This window comes from Mobula hypostoma, unplaced genomic scaffold (assembly GCF_963921235.1).
Source record: "Mobula hypostoma unplaced genomic scaffold, sMobHyp1.1 scaffold_142, whole genome shotgun sequence".
Lineage (NCBI taxonomy): Eukaryota > Metazoa > Chordata > Chondrichthyes > Myliobatiformes > Myliobatidae > Mobula > Mobula hypostoma.
Genome location: NW_026948256.1, coordinates 120,052 through 138,066, shown reverse-complemented (window position 1 = coordinate 138,066; position 18,015 = coordinate 120,052). Strand labels below are relative to the sequence as shown.

Here is an 18,015-nt window from a genome sequence, read left to right as displayed (position 1 = left end):
TCTACGAGTCTGTGGTGGCCAGTGCGATCATGTTTGCTGTTGTGTGCTGGGGCAGCAGGCTGAGGGTAGCAGACACCAACGGAATCAGCAAACTCATTCGTAAGGCCAGTGATGTTGTGGGGATGGAACTGGAATCTCTGACGGTGGTGTCTGTAAAGAGGATGCTGTCTAAGTTGCATGCCATCTTGGACAATGTCTCCCATCCACTACATAATGTACTGGGTGGGCACAGGAGTACATTCAGCCAGAGACTCATTCCACCGAGATGCAACACAGAGCGTCATAGGAAGTCATTCCTGCCTGTGGCCATCAAACTTTACAACTCCTCCCTTGGAGGGTCAGACACCCTGAGCCGATAGGCTGGTCCTGGACTTATTTCCTGGCATAATTGACATATTACTATTTAACTATTTATGGTTTTATTACTATTTATTATTTATGGTGCAACTGTAACGAAAACCAATTTCCCCCGGGATCAATAAAGTTTGACTCTGAAAAAAATAACCTGGCAAATCGTACCAAATAGCCCATAGAACCTAAAATAACGCTAACATATAGTAAAAGCAGGAATGATATGATAAATACACAGCCTATATAAAGTAGAAATAATGTGTGTACGGTGTAGTTTCACTTAACAGAATCGGGAAGATTGGGCCAAACGTGATTTGTAGAGAAAAAACAATCTCTACACGTGCGTACACACCTGCCCGCGCGAGGCTTCACGGCCCTGGTGGTCTTTCGGAGTGAACACAGGCTGAAAGCGGGCGTCTTTTTCCGTAAAAGCTGAACTCCTCTTTCAGTTAGCGGAAGCAGGTACTGGGGTAGGCCTTCCGTGAAAGCAAAACGTCGTAAAGCGAAAGTTCGGCAAGTCGGGGGGGGGGCGGGGTGTAAGTGGTTGGAGACGGTGAAGCAAATCGTCGAATCTCCCTGCCGACGCCCGGATATATTTGAAATGCTCTTCCTCGTCCGCCTCTCTCAGTGGCAACACGAAGAAACTCAACACACTGGCGTAGAAACCCCAGCGCCAACCAGCGTTTTGGCAGTGAATTGCAGAGCGACGCAGACACGCCAACGCACGAGAACAGATGCTCACAACGGCGTGGGCTACGGCGTAAGCTAGCACGCACAAGTATTAATCAGCCTGCACAATCAACCATTCAGGAACAGCTTCTTCCCCTCTGCCGTCAGATTTCTGACAGATATTGAAGCCATGAACACGGTCTCAGTTTTTTTTATTTGCTCTATTTTCTCACTGATGATGTAATTAAATTGTTAAGGAACACACATCAAAGTTGCTGGTGAACGTAGCAGGCCAGGCAGCATCTCTCGGAAGAGGTACAGTCGACGTTAAGTTGTTAATATATCTTTTACTATAATTTACAGTTTTTATGATTATGCATTTCTCTGTACTGCTCCCGCAAAAGCAAAACAAATTTCATGACACAGGCCGGTGACGTTAAATCTGATTCTCACTCTGGGTTGTGCTGGAGCGTGCGGGGATTTGACCAGCAGGCCTTGCTGGTGTGTGTGTGTGTGTGTGGGGCACGTCTAGGGTTGCCCTGGATACAGGTAAGGGTGGGGCAGGTGGGGCTGCTGGGTATCGCGAGACCTGCTGGAATATGCGGCGGTTGTAACCAGCAGATGAGCCGTCCGCCCTGCCGGCTCTGCTGGTATGTGCTGGTGCCTCGCTCCTCGCCTCCAGCTGGGGTTGAAATGGCAGATGGGCAGGTTTCTGCCACGGTCGGCCTCCCTAATCTGCTGGGAATCTCCCAGATCTGCCGGCGTACAACCAGCAGACCTGCTGGGACGCGACCAGCGGACCTGCTGGTCAGAACGGGTACCCGAGTCGCTCACCCCCTCCTCTCCTTCCGCCACTGCCCGCAGGCCAGCAGACAGCGGGCGGGCCTGAGCGAGGAGCTCCAGCAGACCCAGCAGAGGCTGCAGTCCCAGCAGGAGGCTGGGATCCGGGTGAAACGAGAGCTGGAGGACGGAGCACGAGACAAGGCGGCTGTGGAGGTCCAGCTGAGCATCGCCCAGAGAGAAATCCATGTCCTTGGGACAGAGATTCAGGGGCTGAGGTAGGGACAGCAGGCCCCTCTCCCTCCCCTCCCTCTCTCCCTCCCTCCCTCTCTCCCTCCCTTTCCCCTCTCCCTCCCCTTCCCCTCTCCCTCCGCTTCCCCTCTCCCTCCGCTTCCCCTCTCCCTCCCCTTCCCCTCTCCCTCCCCTTCCCCTCTCCCTCCCCTTCCCCTCTCCCTACCTTCCCCTCTTCCTCCCCTTCCCCTCTCCCTACCTTCCCCTCTTCCTCCCCCCTCTAATCCACTGTCTCTCCCTCTCTCACCCCTTTCTCCCCTCACCCCGTCTCCCTCTCTCTATCTCCCCATCTCTATCTCCCTCCACTCTCTAAACCTCGTTCACTCCCTCTCCCCGCAGAACAGCCCGCGACTCCCTGGAGACGTCACTGTACGCTGAGACGCAGCGCGTATCTCGTTTAGAAACCACGCTCCGTCAGGCCCAGTCTGAAGCCGAGGCCTACAGGAAGGCAAAGGAATCCTTGCAAGGTGGGTCTGACCGATGGGGGATACGGAGACGGGAACTGTGCACGGTGCTCCCGGTGTGTGTGGGTCTGACCCAGGGGGGGCTACGGAGACGGGAACTGTGCACGGTGCTCCCGGTGCGTGTGGGTCTGACCCGGGGGCGGGGGGGATGATGCGGAGACGGGAACTGTCCACTGACATGTCACTGAGGAATGGTGTGACGGAGCTGGATTAACGTCAGTGGGGATACAGTTCGTGATACAGGGTGGTTTGGGAGCACTGACAAAGCGCTGGAGGAACTCAGCAGGTCAGACAGCATCCGTGGAAAAGATCGGTCGACGTTTCAGGCCGGAACCCTTCGTCAGGATTGAAGAGGGACGGGGGCAGAGGGCCGTATAAAGACGGTGGGGGGAGGGTGGGAAGGAGAAGGCTGGTAGGTTCAGGTGAAAAACCAGTAAGGGGAAAGATAAAGGGGTGGGGGAGCGGAGGCAGGGAGGTGATAAGGCAGGAAAGGTGAAGAAGGAATAGGGGAAAACACAATGGGTAGCAGAAGGAGGTGGAACCATGAGGGAGGTGATAGGCAGCTGGGGGAGGGGGCAGAGTGACATAGGGATAGGGGAAGGGAGCAGGTGGGAATTACCGGAAGTTGGAGAATTCTATGTTCATACCAAGGGGCTGGAGACTACCTAGATGGTATATGAGGTGTTGCTCCTCCAACCTGAGTTTAGCCTCATCATGGCAGTAGAGGAGGCCATGTATGGACATATCTGAATGGGAATGTGAAGCAGAGTTGAAGTGGGTGGCTACTGGGAGATCCTGTCTGTTGTGGCGGACGGAGCAGAGGTGCTCGACGAAGCGGTCCCCCAATCTGCGTCGGGTTTCACCGATGTAGAGGAGGCCACACCGGGAGCACCGGATGCAATAGACGACCCCAACAGACTCACAGGTGAAGTGTTGTCTCACCTGGGAGGACTGTTTGCGGCCCTGAATGGTGGCAAGAGAGGAAGTGTAGGGAGAGGTGTAGCACTTAAACGCTTACAGGGATAAGTGCCGGGTGGGGGATCCGTGGGGAGGGACGTGCGGCCCAGGGAGTCGCGGAGGGACCGATCCCTGCGGAAGGCGGAGAGGGGTGGAGAGGGACAGATGTGCTTAGCGGTGGGGTCTTTACAGGGCCTCTGCCCCCTTCCCTCTACAGTCCTGACGAAGGGTTCCGGCCCGAAACGTCGACCGATCTTTTCCACGGATGCTGCCCGACCTGCTGAGTTCCTCCAGTGTGTTGTGAGTGTTGCTTTGACCCCAGCATCTGCAGATTATTTTGTGTTTAGGGTGGTTTGGGAGTTTGGTCACTGAAGGGCGGTGTTTGCTGTTTCTGGTCTGACTTTGTGTCCATCTCTCTTTCTCCCTCCCTCTGTCCATCTCCATTTCGCTCTCTCCTTTCCCTTTCTCCTCTCTCCCTCTCCTTTCCCCCTCCTTTACCCCTCTCTTCTCCCTTCTCCCTCCCTCTCTCTTTCTCCCTCTCTCCTCCTTTCTCCCTGTCCTCCCCCTCCTTTTACCCTCTCTCTCCATCCTCCTCTCTCTTTCAATCTCTCCCTCTCTCCATCTTCATCTCCCTTCCTCCATCTCCATCCCTTTCTCTGTCTCCATCTCCCTGTCTCCCTCTCTTTCCTTCTCTTCCTCACTCCGTCTCTCGCTCTCTCCTTTCCCTTTCTCCTCTCTCCCTCTCCTTTCCCCCTCTCTCCTCCTTCCCCCCCCTCCTTTCCCCCTCTCTTCTCCCTTCTCCCTCCCTCTCTCTTTCTCCCTCTCTCCTCCTTTCTCCCTGTCCTCCCCTCTCCTTTTTCCCTCTCTCTCCATCCTCCTCTCTCTTTCAATCTCTCCCTCTCTCCGTTTCCCGCTCCCTCTCTCCATCTTCATCTCCCTTCCTCCATCTCCATCCCTTTCTCTGTCTCCATCTCCCCGTCTCCCTCTCTTTCCTTCTCTTCCTCACTCCGTCTCTCGCTCTCTCCGTCTCGGTCACTCTCCCTCTCCCTCCGCCTCCCTCCCTCCCTCCCTCCCTCCCCGTCCAGGCGAGCTGGGCCAGAGCAGGGAGGAGCTCGAGGAGCGGAGGCTGGAGTGGGAGCGGGAGAGGGCGGACCTCGGGGAGAAGCTGGGCGCCGTGCGGGAGGAGACGCTGAAGGCCCGGGAGGCGGCTGAGGAGGGCCATCAGGCGGAACTGCAGCAACTCCGGGAGGAGAAGGTAGGGAGGGAGCGAGGGTGGGCAGTGCGGAGGACTGTCGGTGTGTGCGTGCGTGCGTCTGTGTTTGTATCGGTGGCGGGTCTCGTCAGTCGATTATGAGGACACTCAGTCCTCGTTTATTGTCATCGAGAAATTCACGCATTAAAAAAATGATACAACGATCCTCCAGTGTGATATCACGGAAACGCAGGACAGACCGAGACTAAGACTGACCAAAAACCATATAATTATAATATATAGTTACAACAGCGCAAAGCAATACCGTAGTCTGATAAAGAGCAGACCATGGGCACGGTAAAAAAAAAAGTCCCAAAGTCCCCGATCGACTCATCATCTCACGCAGGCGGCAGAAGGGAGGAACTCTCCCCACCATGAACCTCCAACCGCCGACAACCTGCGGATGCGCTGGAAGCTCCCGACCGCAGCCGACTCTGAGTCCGTCCGAAAACTTCGAGCCTCCGACCAGCCCCTCCGAGCACCATCCTCTGCCGAGAGCTTCAACCCCGGCCCCGGCCGCCAAGCAAAGCCGAGGACTCGGGGCCTTCCCCTCCGGAGATTCCGGATCGGGCAGTAGCAGCGAAGCAGGCATTTCAGAAGTTTCACCAGATGTTCCTCTGTGCTTCTCATGTCTGTCTCTATCAAATCAGGATTATGATTATGAGGACACGCAGTCCCCTTTTATTGTCATTTGGGAATGCCTGCATTAAGAAATGATAAAAATGTTTTAACAGAATGATATCGGGAAAACACATGACAAACCGACGTAAAAACTAACAAAAACCACACAATCATAACAGTGCAAAGCAATACCGTAATTTGATAGGAACAGACCATGGGCACAGTCGAAGTCTCAAAGTCTCTCGGAAGTCCCGCCATCTCACGCAGACGGTAAACCTCCAGCGCTGCTAACTTGCCGACGCAGCATCCCGGAAGCACCCGACCACAGTCCGACTCCGAGTCCGTCCGAAAAACTCCGAGCCTCCGACCAGCTCTCCGACACTGAGCACCGAGCACCATCTCTGCCGAGCGCTTCGACCCCGGCCCCGGCAACAGGCAATAGGCAAAGCCGAGGATTTGGGGCCTTCGTCTCCGGGGATTCTCGATCGCACAGTAGCGGCAGCGAAGCGGGCATTTCAGAAGTTTCGACAGCTGTTCCTCTGCGCTTCACGGCTGTCCCCGTCAAATCTGGATTGATGCCCGGCCCCTAGTTACACATATCGATATTCATTCGGAACGGCCGCGCGCGCTGCGTCTCGCCGCCATCTTCTCCTCCTTTGCGAGTGTGTGTGTGAGCGTATGTGTGTGTATATATTTGTGTATCTGTGTTTGTGAGTGTGTGTCTGTGTGTGAGAGAGAGCATGTGTGTGTTTATATATTTGTGTGTGTGTGTGTGTGTGTGTGTGAGTTTGACAAAGTCCCTTTGTCAAATGGGATCCTAAACCGGAAGATGTAATGTTGAAATTGAAATTGGATATGGCATTGGTGAGGCCAAATTTGGAGTGTTGTGTACAGTTCTGGTCACCAAATTATAGGAAAGATGTCGATAAAATTGAGAGAGTACAGAGATGATTTACTAGAATGTTACCTGGGTTTCATCTCTGAAGTTACAGAGAAAGGTTGAACAAGTTGGGTCTTTATTCTTTGGAGCGTAGAAGGTTGAGGGGGGACTTGATAGAGGTGTTTAAAATTATGAGGGGGATAGATAGAGTTGATGTGGATATGCTTTTTCCATTGAAAGTGGGGGAGATTCAAACAAGAGGATACGAGTTGAGAGTTAGGGGGCAAAAGTTTTGGGGTAACATGAGGGGGAACTTCTTTACTCAGAGAGTGGTAGCTGTGTGGAGCGAGAAGTGGTCGAGGCAGGTTCGATGTTGTCGTTTAAAGTTAAATTGGATAGATATGTGGACAGGAAAGGAATGGAGGGTTATGGGCTGAGTGCAGGTCGGTGGGACTGGGTGAGAGTAAGAGTTCGGCACGGACAAGAAGGGCCGAGATGGCCTGTTTCCATGCTGTGATTGGTACATGGTTGTAAGATTAAGATTTGGCTGCTTGGGTTCAGAACCGGCCCTTGCGCAGGAAAGACGGAGGGTAGAGGGTGAAGGGCCTTATTCGAGCTGGAGGTCTGCAATTTGTGGTGATCCAGAGGGATCTGTGCTGGGACCTCTGCTGCCTGTGATGTGTATGAAATTACAGGCATCCGTTTGTCTCGCGAGACCGCGGATTTGCGCCTTGGAAGGTTTCCATGGCGCAGGGCCTGGGCAAGGTTGTGTGGAAGACTGGCAGTTGCCCATGCTGCAAGTCTCCCTTCTCCACGCCACCGATGTTGTCCAAGGGAAGGGCACTAGGACCCATACAGCTTGACACCGGTGTCGTCGCAGAGCAATATCAAGTCAAGTCACTTTTTATTGTCAGTTCAATCATAACTGCTGGTGCAGAGCATAGTAAAAACGAGACAAAGTTTTCCAGGACCATGGTGCTACATGGAAGGATACAAAAACTACACCGAACTACGTAAGAAAAAAACCACAAAAACTACACTAACAACAGGACTTCTGCCGATGCTGGAAATCCAAGCAACACACATCAAAGTCGCTGGTGGAACGCAGCGGGCCAGGCAGCATCTCTAGGAAGAGGTACAGTCGACGTTTCGGGCCGAGACCCTCCGTCAGGACTACGCTAGACTACAGGATCTATCCAGGACTGCATAAAGTGCACAAGACAGGGCAGGCACTGCAATAAATAATTAGCAAGACGGTCGGCAGAGTAGAGGGTACAGGAGGGTTGGTGTCAGTCTGGACTCTGGGTATTGAGGAGTCTGATGGCTTGGGGGGAAGAAACTGTTACACAGTCTGGTCGTGAGAGCCCGAATGCTTCGGTACCTTTTGCCAGATGGCAGGAGGGAGAAGAGTTTGTGTGAGGGGTGCGTGGGGGTCCTTCACAATACTGCGGGTCTCGCGATCAGAGACGGCGCAATTCCCGAACCGGGCCGCGATGCTCTCGATACAACCTCTGTAAGAATGTGGTGAGGATGGGGGGGGTGGGTGGGAGATGGACTTCTCTCGGCCTTCGTAGAAAGTAGAGACGTGGCTGGGCTTTCTCTGCTGTGGGGAGCTGGTGTTGAGGTTCTCTGCCAGGTGAAGGCCCAGAAACTCGGTGCTCTTAACCATCTCTGCGGAGGGGCCGTCGACGTTCAGCGGAGAGTGGTCGCTCCGTGTCCTGCTGGAGTCAGCAGCCGTCTCTTTTGTTCCGTTCACGTTCAGAGACAGGTTGCCGGCTCTGCACCAGTCCGCCTCCCCTCTGTAAGCTGACCCGTCGTCCTTGCTGATGAGACCCACCCACGGCCGCGTCGTCGGCCAACTCGAGGATGTGGTTCGAGCTGCGCGTCACAGCGCAGTCGTGGGTCGGCAGAGTGAACAGCGGTGGACCGAGCAGACAGCCCTGGGGGCCCCCCCCGCCCCGCCCCCGTGCTCGGTGCGACGGTGTTCCCGATCCGGACTGACCTTGAGGTCTCCCGGTCGGGGAAGCCTGGGATCCAGCTGCAGAGGGAGGTGTCCAGGCCCAGGAGGCTCAGCCGGACACAACACGCCGCCCCAGCCCAGGCTCGAGCCAGCCACCAGAGCGACGCCCCGGGTTGAAAATGGCGGCGGCCGGGTCGGTGAGTTTGCCGACGGGACCCAGATCGGTGGGGTTGCGGGGGCTGCGGGAGACCGTCGAAGAGCACGGTGCGAGCGGGTGAGAGAGACCGCTTGCCAGTGTGGGCAGGGAGACGGCAGATGCAGTTTAACCCAGATCAAGGTGAGGTGCCGCACCTCGGCAGGGCAAGCAGACAATAGGGGCAGGAGTAGGCCATTCGGCCCTTTGAGCCAGCACCGCCCTTCACCGTGATCCTGGCTGATCATCCACAATCAGTATCCAGATCCTGCCTTATCCTCATCACCTTTGACTCCGCTATCTTTAAGAGTTCTATCCATCTCTTTCTTGAAAGCATCCAGACACTTGGCCTCCACTGCCTTCTGGGGCAGAGCATTCCACAGATCCACAACTCTCCGGGTGAAAAAGTTTTTCCTCAACTCCGTTCTAAATGGCCTACCCCTTATTCTTAAACTGAGGCCTCTGGTTCTGGACTCACCCATCAGCGGGAACATGCTTCCTGCCTCCAGCGTGTCCAATCCCGTAATAATCTTACATGTTTCAATAAGATCCCCTCTCAGCCTTCCAAATTCCAGAGTATACAAGCCCAGTCGCTCCAATCTTTCGACATATGAGAGTCCCGCCATCCCGGGAATTAACCCCGTGAACCTACGCTGCACTCCCTCAATAGCAAGAATGTCCCTCCTCAAATTTGGAGACCAAAACTGCACACAGTACTCCAGGCGTGGTCTCACCAGGGCCCTGTACAGCTGCAGAAGGACCTCTTTGCTCCTATACTCAATCCCCCTTGTTATGAAGGCCAACATACCATTAGCTTTCTTCACTGCCTGCTGTACCTGCATGCTTGCTTTCAGTGACTGATGTACAAGAATACCTAGATCTCGATGTGCTTCCCCTCTTCCTGACTTGACTCCATTTAGATAGTAATCTGCCTTCCCGTTGTTACCACCAAAGTGGATAACCTCACGTTTATCCACATTAGACTGGGAGGCAGCTCCTCGAGGTGTTCCCTGGTCTGGGCCAACTCCCCCTGGGCGGGGAGGGAGGGAGGGGGAGGGTTCGGAGAGAGGGACAGAGGGTAAGGGTTCGGAGAGAGGGAGAGACGGGGGAGATGCAGGCTCCTTAACAGTGTTGCCCAGCAGAGCGACCTTGGGGTCCAAGTTCACGGCTCCTTGAAAGTCGAGGCGCAGGTCGAGAAGGCGGTTGAGAAGAAATGCAGTGCTTGCTTTTGTGAGTCGAGTAAGTTCGTAACTCATGGGGGTGGTGTCGTAACTTTATCAAACTCTGGTTGGGGCCCATCTGGAGAATCGCACACGGTTCTGGCCTCCCCCGCTGCTGGAAGGACGTCGGGGCTTCGGAGAGGGGGGCAGGAGGGGGCTCAACGGGACGCTGCCTGGGGCTTGTGTGCTCCCACCAGAGGCCGGGTAAACTGGGGGCTGTTTTCTCCGGGACAGCCGGAGGCCGAGGGGAAATCTGGCAGAGGGTTCGCGAGATTGTGTGAGAGAGGCACGGGTAGAGTGGCAGCCTCTGCTCGACTCTGCCGCACGTGTGTGTGTGTGTGTGTGTGTGTGTGTGTGTGTGTCTCTCTGCCTGAGTCAGTGCCCCTGCCCGCGTGTCTGTGTCTGTCCCTGGTTCCCTCCGTCCGGTGCCGTTTTCCCCGTCCCTCCGTGCTGCGCCCCCTCCTACTTTGCCCCACTCTCTCTTGCTCTCTCTGTTCCTCTCTCCCTTTCTCTCTCTCTCTCTGACTGTCCGTCTGTCTCTCCCACCACCTCCCTCTCTCCGTCTCCCCTCTCCTTTCTTTCTCTCTCTGTATCTCTCCCCCTCTCCCTATCTCTCTCTCCGTCTCCCTCACACCCTCCGTCCCTCCGTCCCTCCCTCTCCCCTCCCCTTTCTCAGTCTGTGTTTCCCTCTCTCCTTGTCTCTGCCTGTCTTCCACTCTCTCCCCCTCTCCCTCCCCACCTCCATCTCTCCCTCTATCCTTCCCTCTCTCCGCCCACGCTCTCTCGGCCCTGCCCCCTCTCCAGCCCTCCCTCTCTGTCCCCGTCCCACTATCCCTCCGTCGCTCCCTCCTTCCCTCCCTCTGTCTCTCTTCCTCGCTTGTCTTTCTCTCTCTGTCTTTCTCTCTATACCTCTCTCTCTCCCCCTCTTTCTCTGTCCCTCTATCCCTCTCTCCTCTCTTTCTCCACCCTCTTCTCTCTCCCCCTTCTCTCTCCTCATCTCTCTCTCTCTCTCTCTCTCCTTCTCTCTATCCCTATCTCCCTCTTTCTGTCAATTTATCTGTTCCCTCTCTCCGTCTGACTATCTTTCTCTCCTCTCTTTCGCCCCCCTCTCTTTTCTCTCTCCCCTATTTCTCCCCTTTCTCTCCCCCCTCTCCCTGTCCCCCCCCCCTCACGTCCTCTTCTGTTTTGAATCGGTCGATCTTACCGCCCTCTCCCCGCCCCTCGCCCGCAGTCGGCCCTGAGGCGATCGCTGGAACAGGAGCACCGGTCGGCCCTCGAGGACCTGCGCCGGCGGTGCGAGGGGGAGACGGAGCGGGCGGAGGGCCTGCGGGAGGCGGCAACGCTGCTGCGTCAGGAGAAGGAGGCCGCCGTGCGCGGGGCCGAGCGGCAGAGGAAGGAGGTGAGGGGGGGGAGGGGGAGGGGTCTCCCTTCGGGAGCGCGGATTCTCGTTTTCTTTGAGGGGAGCAGGAAGGCGGGGGGTGCGTCCTGTCGGGAACACGGACCGTTGGGGGGTGGGGGACGGGGCGGGGAGGGGAAGTGGACCGTGGATTGGCGGGTGGGCATTGACATCGATAAAAGCAAGCGGATGCATTTTGCAAAGTCAGGCCTGTGTAGGACTTAGAAAACCATAGAAAAACTACAGCATAGAAACAGGCCATTTGGCCCTTCTTGACTGTGCCGAACCATTTTCTGCCTAGTCCCACTGACCTGCACAAGGACCATATCCCTCCATACACCTCCCATCCATGTATCTGTCCAATTTATTCTTAAATGTTAAAAAAGAACCCGCATTTACCACCTCGTCTGGCAGCTCATTCCATACTCCCACCACTCTCTGTGTGAAGAAGCCCCCCCCGCAATGTTCCCTTTAAACTTTTCCCCCCTCACCCTTAACCCATGTCCTCTGGTTTTTTTCTCCCTTTGCCTCAGTGGAAAAAGCCTGCTTGCATCCACTCTATCTATTCCCATCATAATTTTATATACCTCTATCAAATCTCCCCTCATTCTTCTACGCTCCAGGGAATAAAGTCCTAACCTATTCAACCTTTCTCTGTAACTGAGTTTCTCAAGTCCCGGCAACATCCTTGTAAACCTTCTCTGCACTCTTTCAACCTTATTAATATCCTTCCTGTAATTTGGTGACCAAAAACTGAACACAATACTCCAGATTCGGCCTCACCAATGCCTTGTACTGTGTGTGTGTGTGAGAGAGAGGGAAGGCAGAGATAGAACGACAGACAGAGAGAGAGAACATGACAAAAGAACACCAGAAACAGGAGCCGCAGTCAGCCGTCTGTCCCGTCACGGACACGGGAAACCTCTGCCAACTGTGACGGTATTGGGTTCCCCACCCTCGAAGCCTGGAGGAAGATTTTAAGCCCTGTCTGACGGAGGTTTCTACAGGTAGCCTCACTCTACCGAGGTTATCCTGTATCCACCTACTCTTCCGGGACTGACTTAGTTCCCCGGACTCTGCGGTGAAGTTTTAATCATAATAAGATAGATAGATATACTTTATTGATCCCGAGGGAAATCTGGTTTCGTTACAGCCGCACCAACCAAGAATAGAGCGTAAATATAGCAATACAAAGACCCCCAACAATCAAACAACAAAATGCAAACTATGCCAGATGGAAAATAAGTCCAGGACCAGTCTATTGGCTCAGGGTGTCTGACCCTCCACGGGAGGAGCTGCAAGTTCGATGGCCACAGGCAGGAATGGCCTCCCGTGCCGCCCAGTGTTGTATCTCGGTGGAATGTGGCCGAAGTCCAACAGTAAAAAGTTCAATATCCAGTCTGCAGACACGTTCCTCGATCGTAATATGCCCCGGATTGCACCATCCGTTGTTAACCAGAACAGTGAGCACCCAACTCCTTTACGCTTACCGCTCTCAGTGCACTTCTGGTCAGCGGGAACGGTATAACCCACCGAACTCCTCTTCTCCGAAAGTCTCTGTTGTCTCGACCCGGTCCTCTGTCCTCGGCTTTGTGATCCCCCTCTGCGTGTTTTCCCCCAGATTTCAGCAGGGGGCCGAGTGGGAGAGAGAAGGGGAAGGGAGAGAGGCTGGGACGGAGAGAGAGAGAACGAGATTGAGGGGGGGGAAGAGGTGGGGTGTTTGAGAGTGGGGAGGGGGAGAGAGCAGGATGGGGGGAGATAGTGGAAGGGCAAGAAAGAGGGAAGGGAGAGGAGGAAGAGAAAGAAAGAGGGAAGGGAGAGGGGGAAGGGAAAGAAAGAGGGAAGGGAGAGGGGGAAGAGAAAGGAAGTGAAGGAGTGAGAGTTGGGGGGAAGAAAGAGTTCCGGAAGGATCACACACAGAGGTTAACACCCTCAGCAATGAGGCAACGGAGGTCACATAATGCCCTCGGCAACCAAACTGAGAGGCCTGAGGCCTACACGTCGGGCCCTTAGCAACGGGACGGAGAGGCCTGAGGCCTATGTCGAACACTCTCAGAAACAGGACACTGAAATCCTCGGGCTTCATGGAGCATCATTACGGACAGGACACGGGAAACCTCTCCCTACTGTGGCGGTATTGGGTTCCCCGTCCTCGAAGCCTTAAGGAAGATTTTAAGCCCTATCTGACAGAGGTTTCTACAGGTAGCCTCACTCTACCGAGGTTATCCTGTATCCACCTACTCTTCTAGGACAAACTTAGTTCCCCGGACTCTGCGGTGAAGTTTTAATGATAATAACAATCTAACTCTATGTTTAAAGCACTTTACATACAGTTCAAAGTGTTTTATAATGGGAAAAAGTGCAAACCTTAAAATGAAATCGAAATAAACGTGAAAATAAAAGACGAGATGTTAGTCAAAAGCAAGACCAAACGAATAGGTTCTGGGCTGCCGTTTAGGCGAGTCTCCATCCCTTACAGATATTTATAGAGGTGTTCTATGAAGAGCGTTTGATGGCTCTGGGCCTGTACTCGCTGGAGTTCAGAAGAACGAGAGGGGATCTCATTAAGAACGTAAGAAATAGGAGCAGGAGTCGGCCATTCGAGCCTGCTCTGCCGTTCAATAAGATCACGGCTGATCTGACCACGGACTCATCTCCACCCGCCTGCCTTTTCCCCAAAACCCTCAATTCCCCTCCTATGCAAAAAACAAAAATCTACCCGACCTTGTCTTAAATATATTTACTGCGGTAGCCTCCGCTACTTCACGGGGCAGAGAATTCCACCACTCTCTGGGAAGAGCAGTTCCTCCTCATCTCCGTCCCAAATACACGCCCTCCGGTTCCTCAGGCTGTGTCCCCTCGTTCTCGTCACAGTCACAGTCATACTTTATCGATCCTGGGGGGGGGGGGAAATTGGTTTTCGTTACAGTTGCACCATAACTAATCAACAGTAATAGAACTGTAAATAGTTAAATCGTAAATCACGGTCTGATCAGGGACAGTCAGCATGGCTTTGTGAAGGGCAGATCGTGTCTAACAAGCCTGATACAGTTCTTTGAAGGTGGTGACCAGGCATATAGATGAGGGTAGTGCAGTGGATGTGATCTATATGGACTTTAGTAAGGCATTTGACAAGGTTCCACACGGTAGGCTTATTCAGAAAGTCAGAAGGCATGGGATCCCGGGACGTTTGGCCAGGTGGATTCAGAATTGGCTTGCCTGCAGAAGGCAGAGGGTCGTGGTGGAGGGAGTACATTCAGATTGGAGGGTTGTGACGAGTGGTGTCCCACAAGGATCTGTTCTGGGACCTCTACTTCTCGTGATTTTTATCAACGACCTGGATGTTGGGGTAGAAGGGCGGGTTGGCAAGTTTGCAGATGACACAAAGGTTGGTGGTGTTGTAGATAGTGTAGAGGATTGTTGAAGATTGCAGAGAGACGTTGATGGGATGCAGAAGTGGGCTGAGAAGTGGCAGATGGAGTTCAACCCGGAGAAGTGTGAGGTGGTACACTTTGGAAGGACAAACTCCAAGGCAGAGTACAAAGTAAATGGCAGGATACTTGGTAGTGTGGAGGAGCAGAGGGATCTGGGGGGTACATGTCCACAGATCCCTGAAAGTTGCCTCACAGGTAGATAGGGTAGTTAAGAAAGCTTATGGGGTGTTAGCTTTCATAAGTCGAGGGATAGAGTTTAAGAGTCGCGATGTAACGATGCAGCTCTATAAAACTCTGGTTAGGCCACACTTGGAGTACTGTGTCCAGTTCTGGTCACCTCACTATAGGAAGGATGTGGAAGCATTGGAAAGGGTACAGAGGAGATTTACCAGGATGCTGCCTGGTTTAGAAAGTATGCATTATGATCAGAGATTAAGGGAGCTAGGGCTTTACTCTTTGGAGAGAAGGAGGATGAGAGGAGACATGATAGAGGTGTACAAGATAATAAGAGGAATAGATAGAGTGGATAGCCAGTGCCTCTTCCCCAGGGCACCACTGCTCAATACAAGAGGACATGGCTTTAAGGTGAGGGGTGGGAAGTTCAAGGGGGATATTAGAGGAAGGTTTTTTACTCAGAGAGTGGTCGGTGCGTGGAATGCACTGCCTGAGTCAGTGGTGGAGGCAGATACACGAGTGAAGTTTAAGAGACAACTAGACAGGTATATGGAGGAATTTAAGGTGGGGGGTTTTATATGGGGGCAGGGTTTGAGGGTCGGCACAACATTGTGGGCCGAAGGGCCTGTAATGTGCTGTACTGTTCTATGTTCTCTATGTTCTATGTAATATGTCTCACCTACCCGTGGAAACAAGTTTCCTGCCTCTCTCTTCTCTGTCCCTTTCACGATTTCGTCTGCTCCAAAGTGCTTGTCCTTGCGTGGGAAGCAGACGGCAAGCCGGACAGAGAGACACACAAAGGGAGAGAGAGAAAGACAGAGGCTATGAGAGAGAGAGTGTGATAGAGGCACGGAGAGTAAGTCACACAGAGAATAAAGAAGCGAGAGAGAGACGGACGGGCAGGGTGTGAGTCAGACACACTGTCCCTGTACACACGCTCAGTGACACAAAGGGACAGAGCGAGGTTCACTCAGCCGTACCAGCTCCCTCTTTCCCTCTCTCTCTATCTCACTCACTCACTCACTCACACACATGTCGGGACCTTATTCCTTGGAGCGTAGGGGTGACCTCACAGAGGTGTGTAAAACCACGAGGGGCACGGACAGGGTGAACGTGCACAGACCTTTCCCCCCAGGGTCGGGGAATCGAGAACCAGAGGGCACAGGGTTAAGGTGAGAGAGGGGGAGAGAGATTTAATAGGGACCCGAGGGGCAACTTTTTCACCCAGAGGGTGGTCCGTCTGTGGAAGGAGCTGCCGGGGGAAGTGGTGGAGGCAAGTACATTAACGACACTCGGACAGGGACACGGATAGGAGAGGTTTAGAGGGATACGGTGGTCCGTCTGTGGACAGGGACACAGATAGGAGAGGTTTAGAGGGATACGGTGGTCCGTCTGTGGACAGGGACATGGACAGGAGAGGTTTCGAGGGATACGGTGGTCCGTCTGTGGACAGGGACACGGATAGGGAAGGTTTAGAGGGATACGGTGGTCCGTCTGTGGACAGGGACACGGATAGGAGAGGTTTAGAGGGATACGGTGGTCCGTCTGTGGACAGGGACATGGATAGGGAAGGTTTAGAGGGATACGGTGGTCCGTCTGTGGACAGGGACACGGATAGGAGAGGTTTAGAGGGATACAGTGGTCCGTCTGTGGACAGGGACATGGATAGGGAAGGTTTAGAGGGATAGGGAAGGTTTAGAGGGATACGGTGGTCCGTCTGTGGACAGGGACACGGATAGGAGAGGTTTAGAGGGATACAGTGGTCCGTCTGTGGACAGGGACACGGATAGGAGAGGTTTAAAGGGATACGGTGGTCCGTCTGTGGACAGGGACACGGATAGGGAAGGTTTAGAGGGATACGGTGGTCCGTCTGTGGACAGGGACACGGATAGGAGAGGTTTAGAGGGATACGGTGGTCCGTCTGTGGACAGGGACACGGACAGGGAAGGTTTAGAGGGATACGGTGGTCCGTCTGTGGACAGGGACACGGATAGGAGAGGTTTAGAGGGATACGGTGGTCCGTCTGTGGACAGGGACACGGATAGGAGAGGTTTAGAGGGATACGGTGGTCCGTCTGTGGACAGGGACACGGACAGGGAAGGTTTAGAGGGATACGGTGGTCCGTCTGTGGACAGGGACATGGATAGGGAAGGTTTAGAGGGATAGGGAAGGTTTAGAGGGATACGGTGGTCCGTCTGTGGACAGGGACACGGATAGGAGAGGTTTAGAGGGATACAGTGGTCCGTCTGTGGACAGGGACACGGATAGGAGAGGTTTAAAGGGATACGGTGGTCCGTCTGTGGACAGGGACACGGATAGGGAAGGTTTAGAGGGATACGGTGGTCCGTCTGTGGACAGGGACACGGATAGGAGAGGTTTAGAGGGATACGGTGGTCCGTCTGTGGACAGGGACACGGACAGGAGAGGTTTAGAGGGATACGGTGTCCGTCTGTGGACAGGGACACGGATAGGGAAGGTTTAGAGGGATACGGTGGTCCGTCAGTGGACAGGGACACGGATAGGGAAGGTTTGGAGGGATATGGACAAACGTGGGCAGAGGGGGGCCAGCTCGGACGGGGACGTGGGTGGGCAGTGAGCGGAGCGCCGGGGGACTGAACGACTCTCCCTTGCTCCCCCAGATGCTGTCTGCCCAGGAGAAGGAGGCGTCCCGCCTGCAGGAGGAGATATCGCAGGCCCGCCTCCAGGCCGAGGAGGCACGGAAGGAGCTGGAGGCGGGCAGGGCGGCCCTGGAGGAGGAGAGGAGGCGTAGCGAGGTGAGGGAGAGGGGCACGAAGCACGGGAGGAGGAAGGGTGGTGATACATGTACCATATAGTTTCCTCTCTTTACTCATGCTCCCTTCTCACTCCCCCCCCATTCTCCCCACTCTCTCCCTCTCCCTCCCCCTCTCTCTCTGCTCTCTCTCTCTTCCCCCTTCACCTTATCTGTCTCTTTCCCCACTCTCTCTCTCCCCTCTCCCTCTCTCCCCCCCCCTCGCAGGCCAGCGCCTCCGGACTGACCCAGGAGCTCGTTGACGCCCGCCGCAGGCTGTCCGAGGTCGAGGAGGGGCGGGCGAGGCTGGAGGAGGAGTCCCGGGCGCAGAGGGAGCGCCTCGAGGAGGAGAGGGTCGCCGCGCAGAGGAAGGTGAGGGAGGGCGATCCCCTCCCCCCCCCCATTCCTGTACGGTATCCATCCATCTCCTCACGTCTGCCCCCAACGGTGTGCCCACTCCACTCGGTTTCCTGTCGTCCAGCCAGAGCCACCGCCCCCCGCCCTCCGGTTTTGTGCTCTGCCCCCCCCCCCGGTGCCGTCTGCTGCCCGTCCCTGCACCCAGCATCTCGACCTGCCCCTCACAGGCCCCGACACTCTCCGCCC

The 18,015-nt window shown here is 54.6% G+C and overlaps 1 protein-coding gene across 1 annotated transcript in view; it reads left to right on the top strand.

The window, feature by feature from the left end:
- LOC134342228 (rootletin-like) overlaps positions 1-18,015 on the top strand; it is a gene marked incomplete at its 5' end in the record, with an annotated part of 160,362 nt that overhangs the window by 107,820 nt on the left and 34,527 nt on the right. Inside the window, 6 exons of the mRNA XM_063040194.1 lie at positions 1,885-2,078; positions 2,431-2,558; positions 4,598-4,767; positions 10,870-11,037; positions 17,282-17,416; positions 17,641-17,784. Coding sequence (XP_062896264.1) covers positions 1,885-2,078; positions 2,431-2,558; positions 4,598-4,767; positions 10,870-11,037; positions 17,282-17,416; positions 17,641-17,784 — 939 coding nt within the window. The remainder of the gene's footprint in view (positions 1-1,884; positions 2,079-2,430; positions 2,559-4,597; positions 4,768-10,869; positions 11,038-17,281; positions 17,417-17,640; positions 17,785-18,015) is intronic.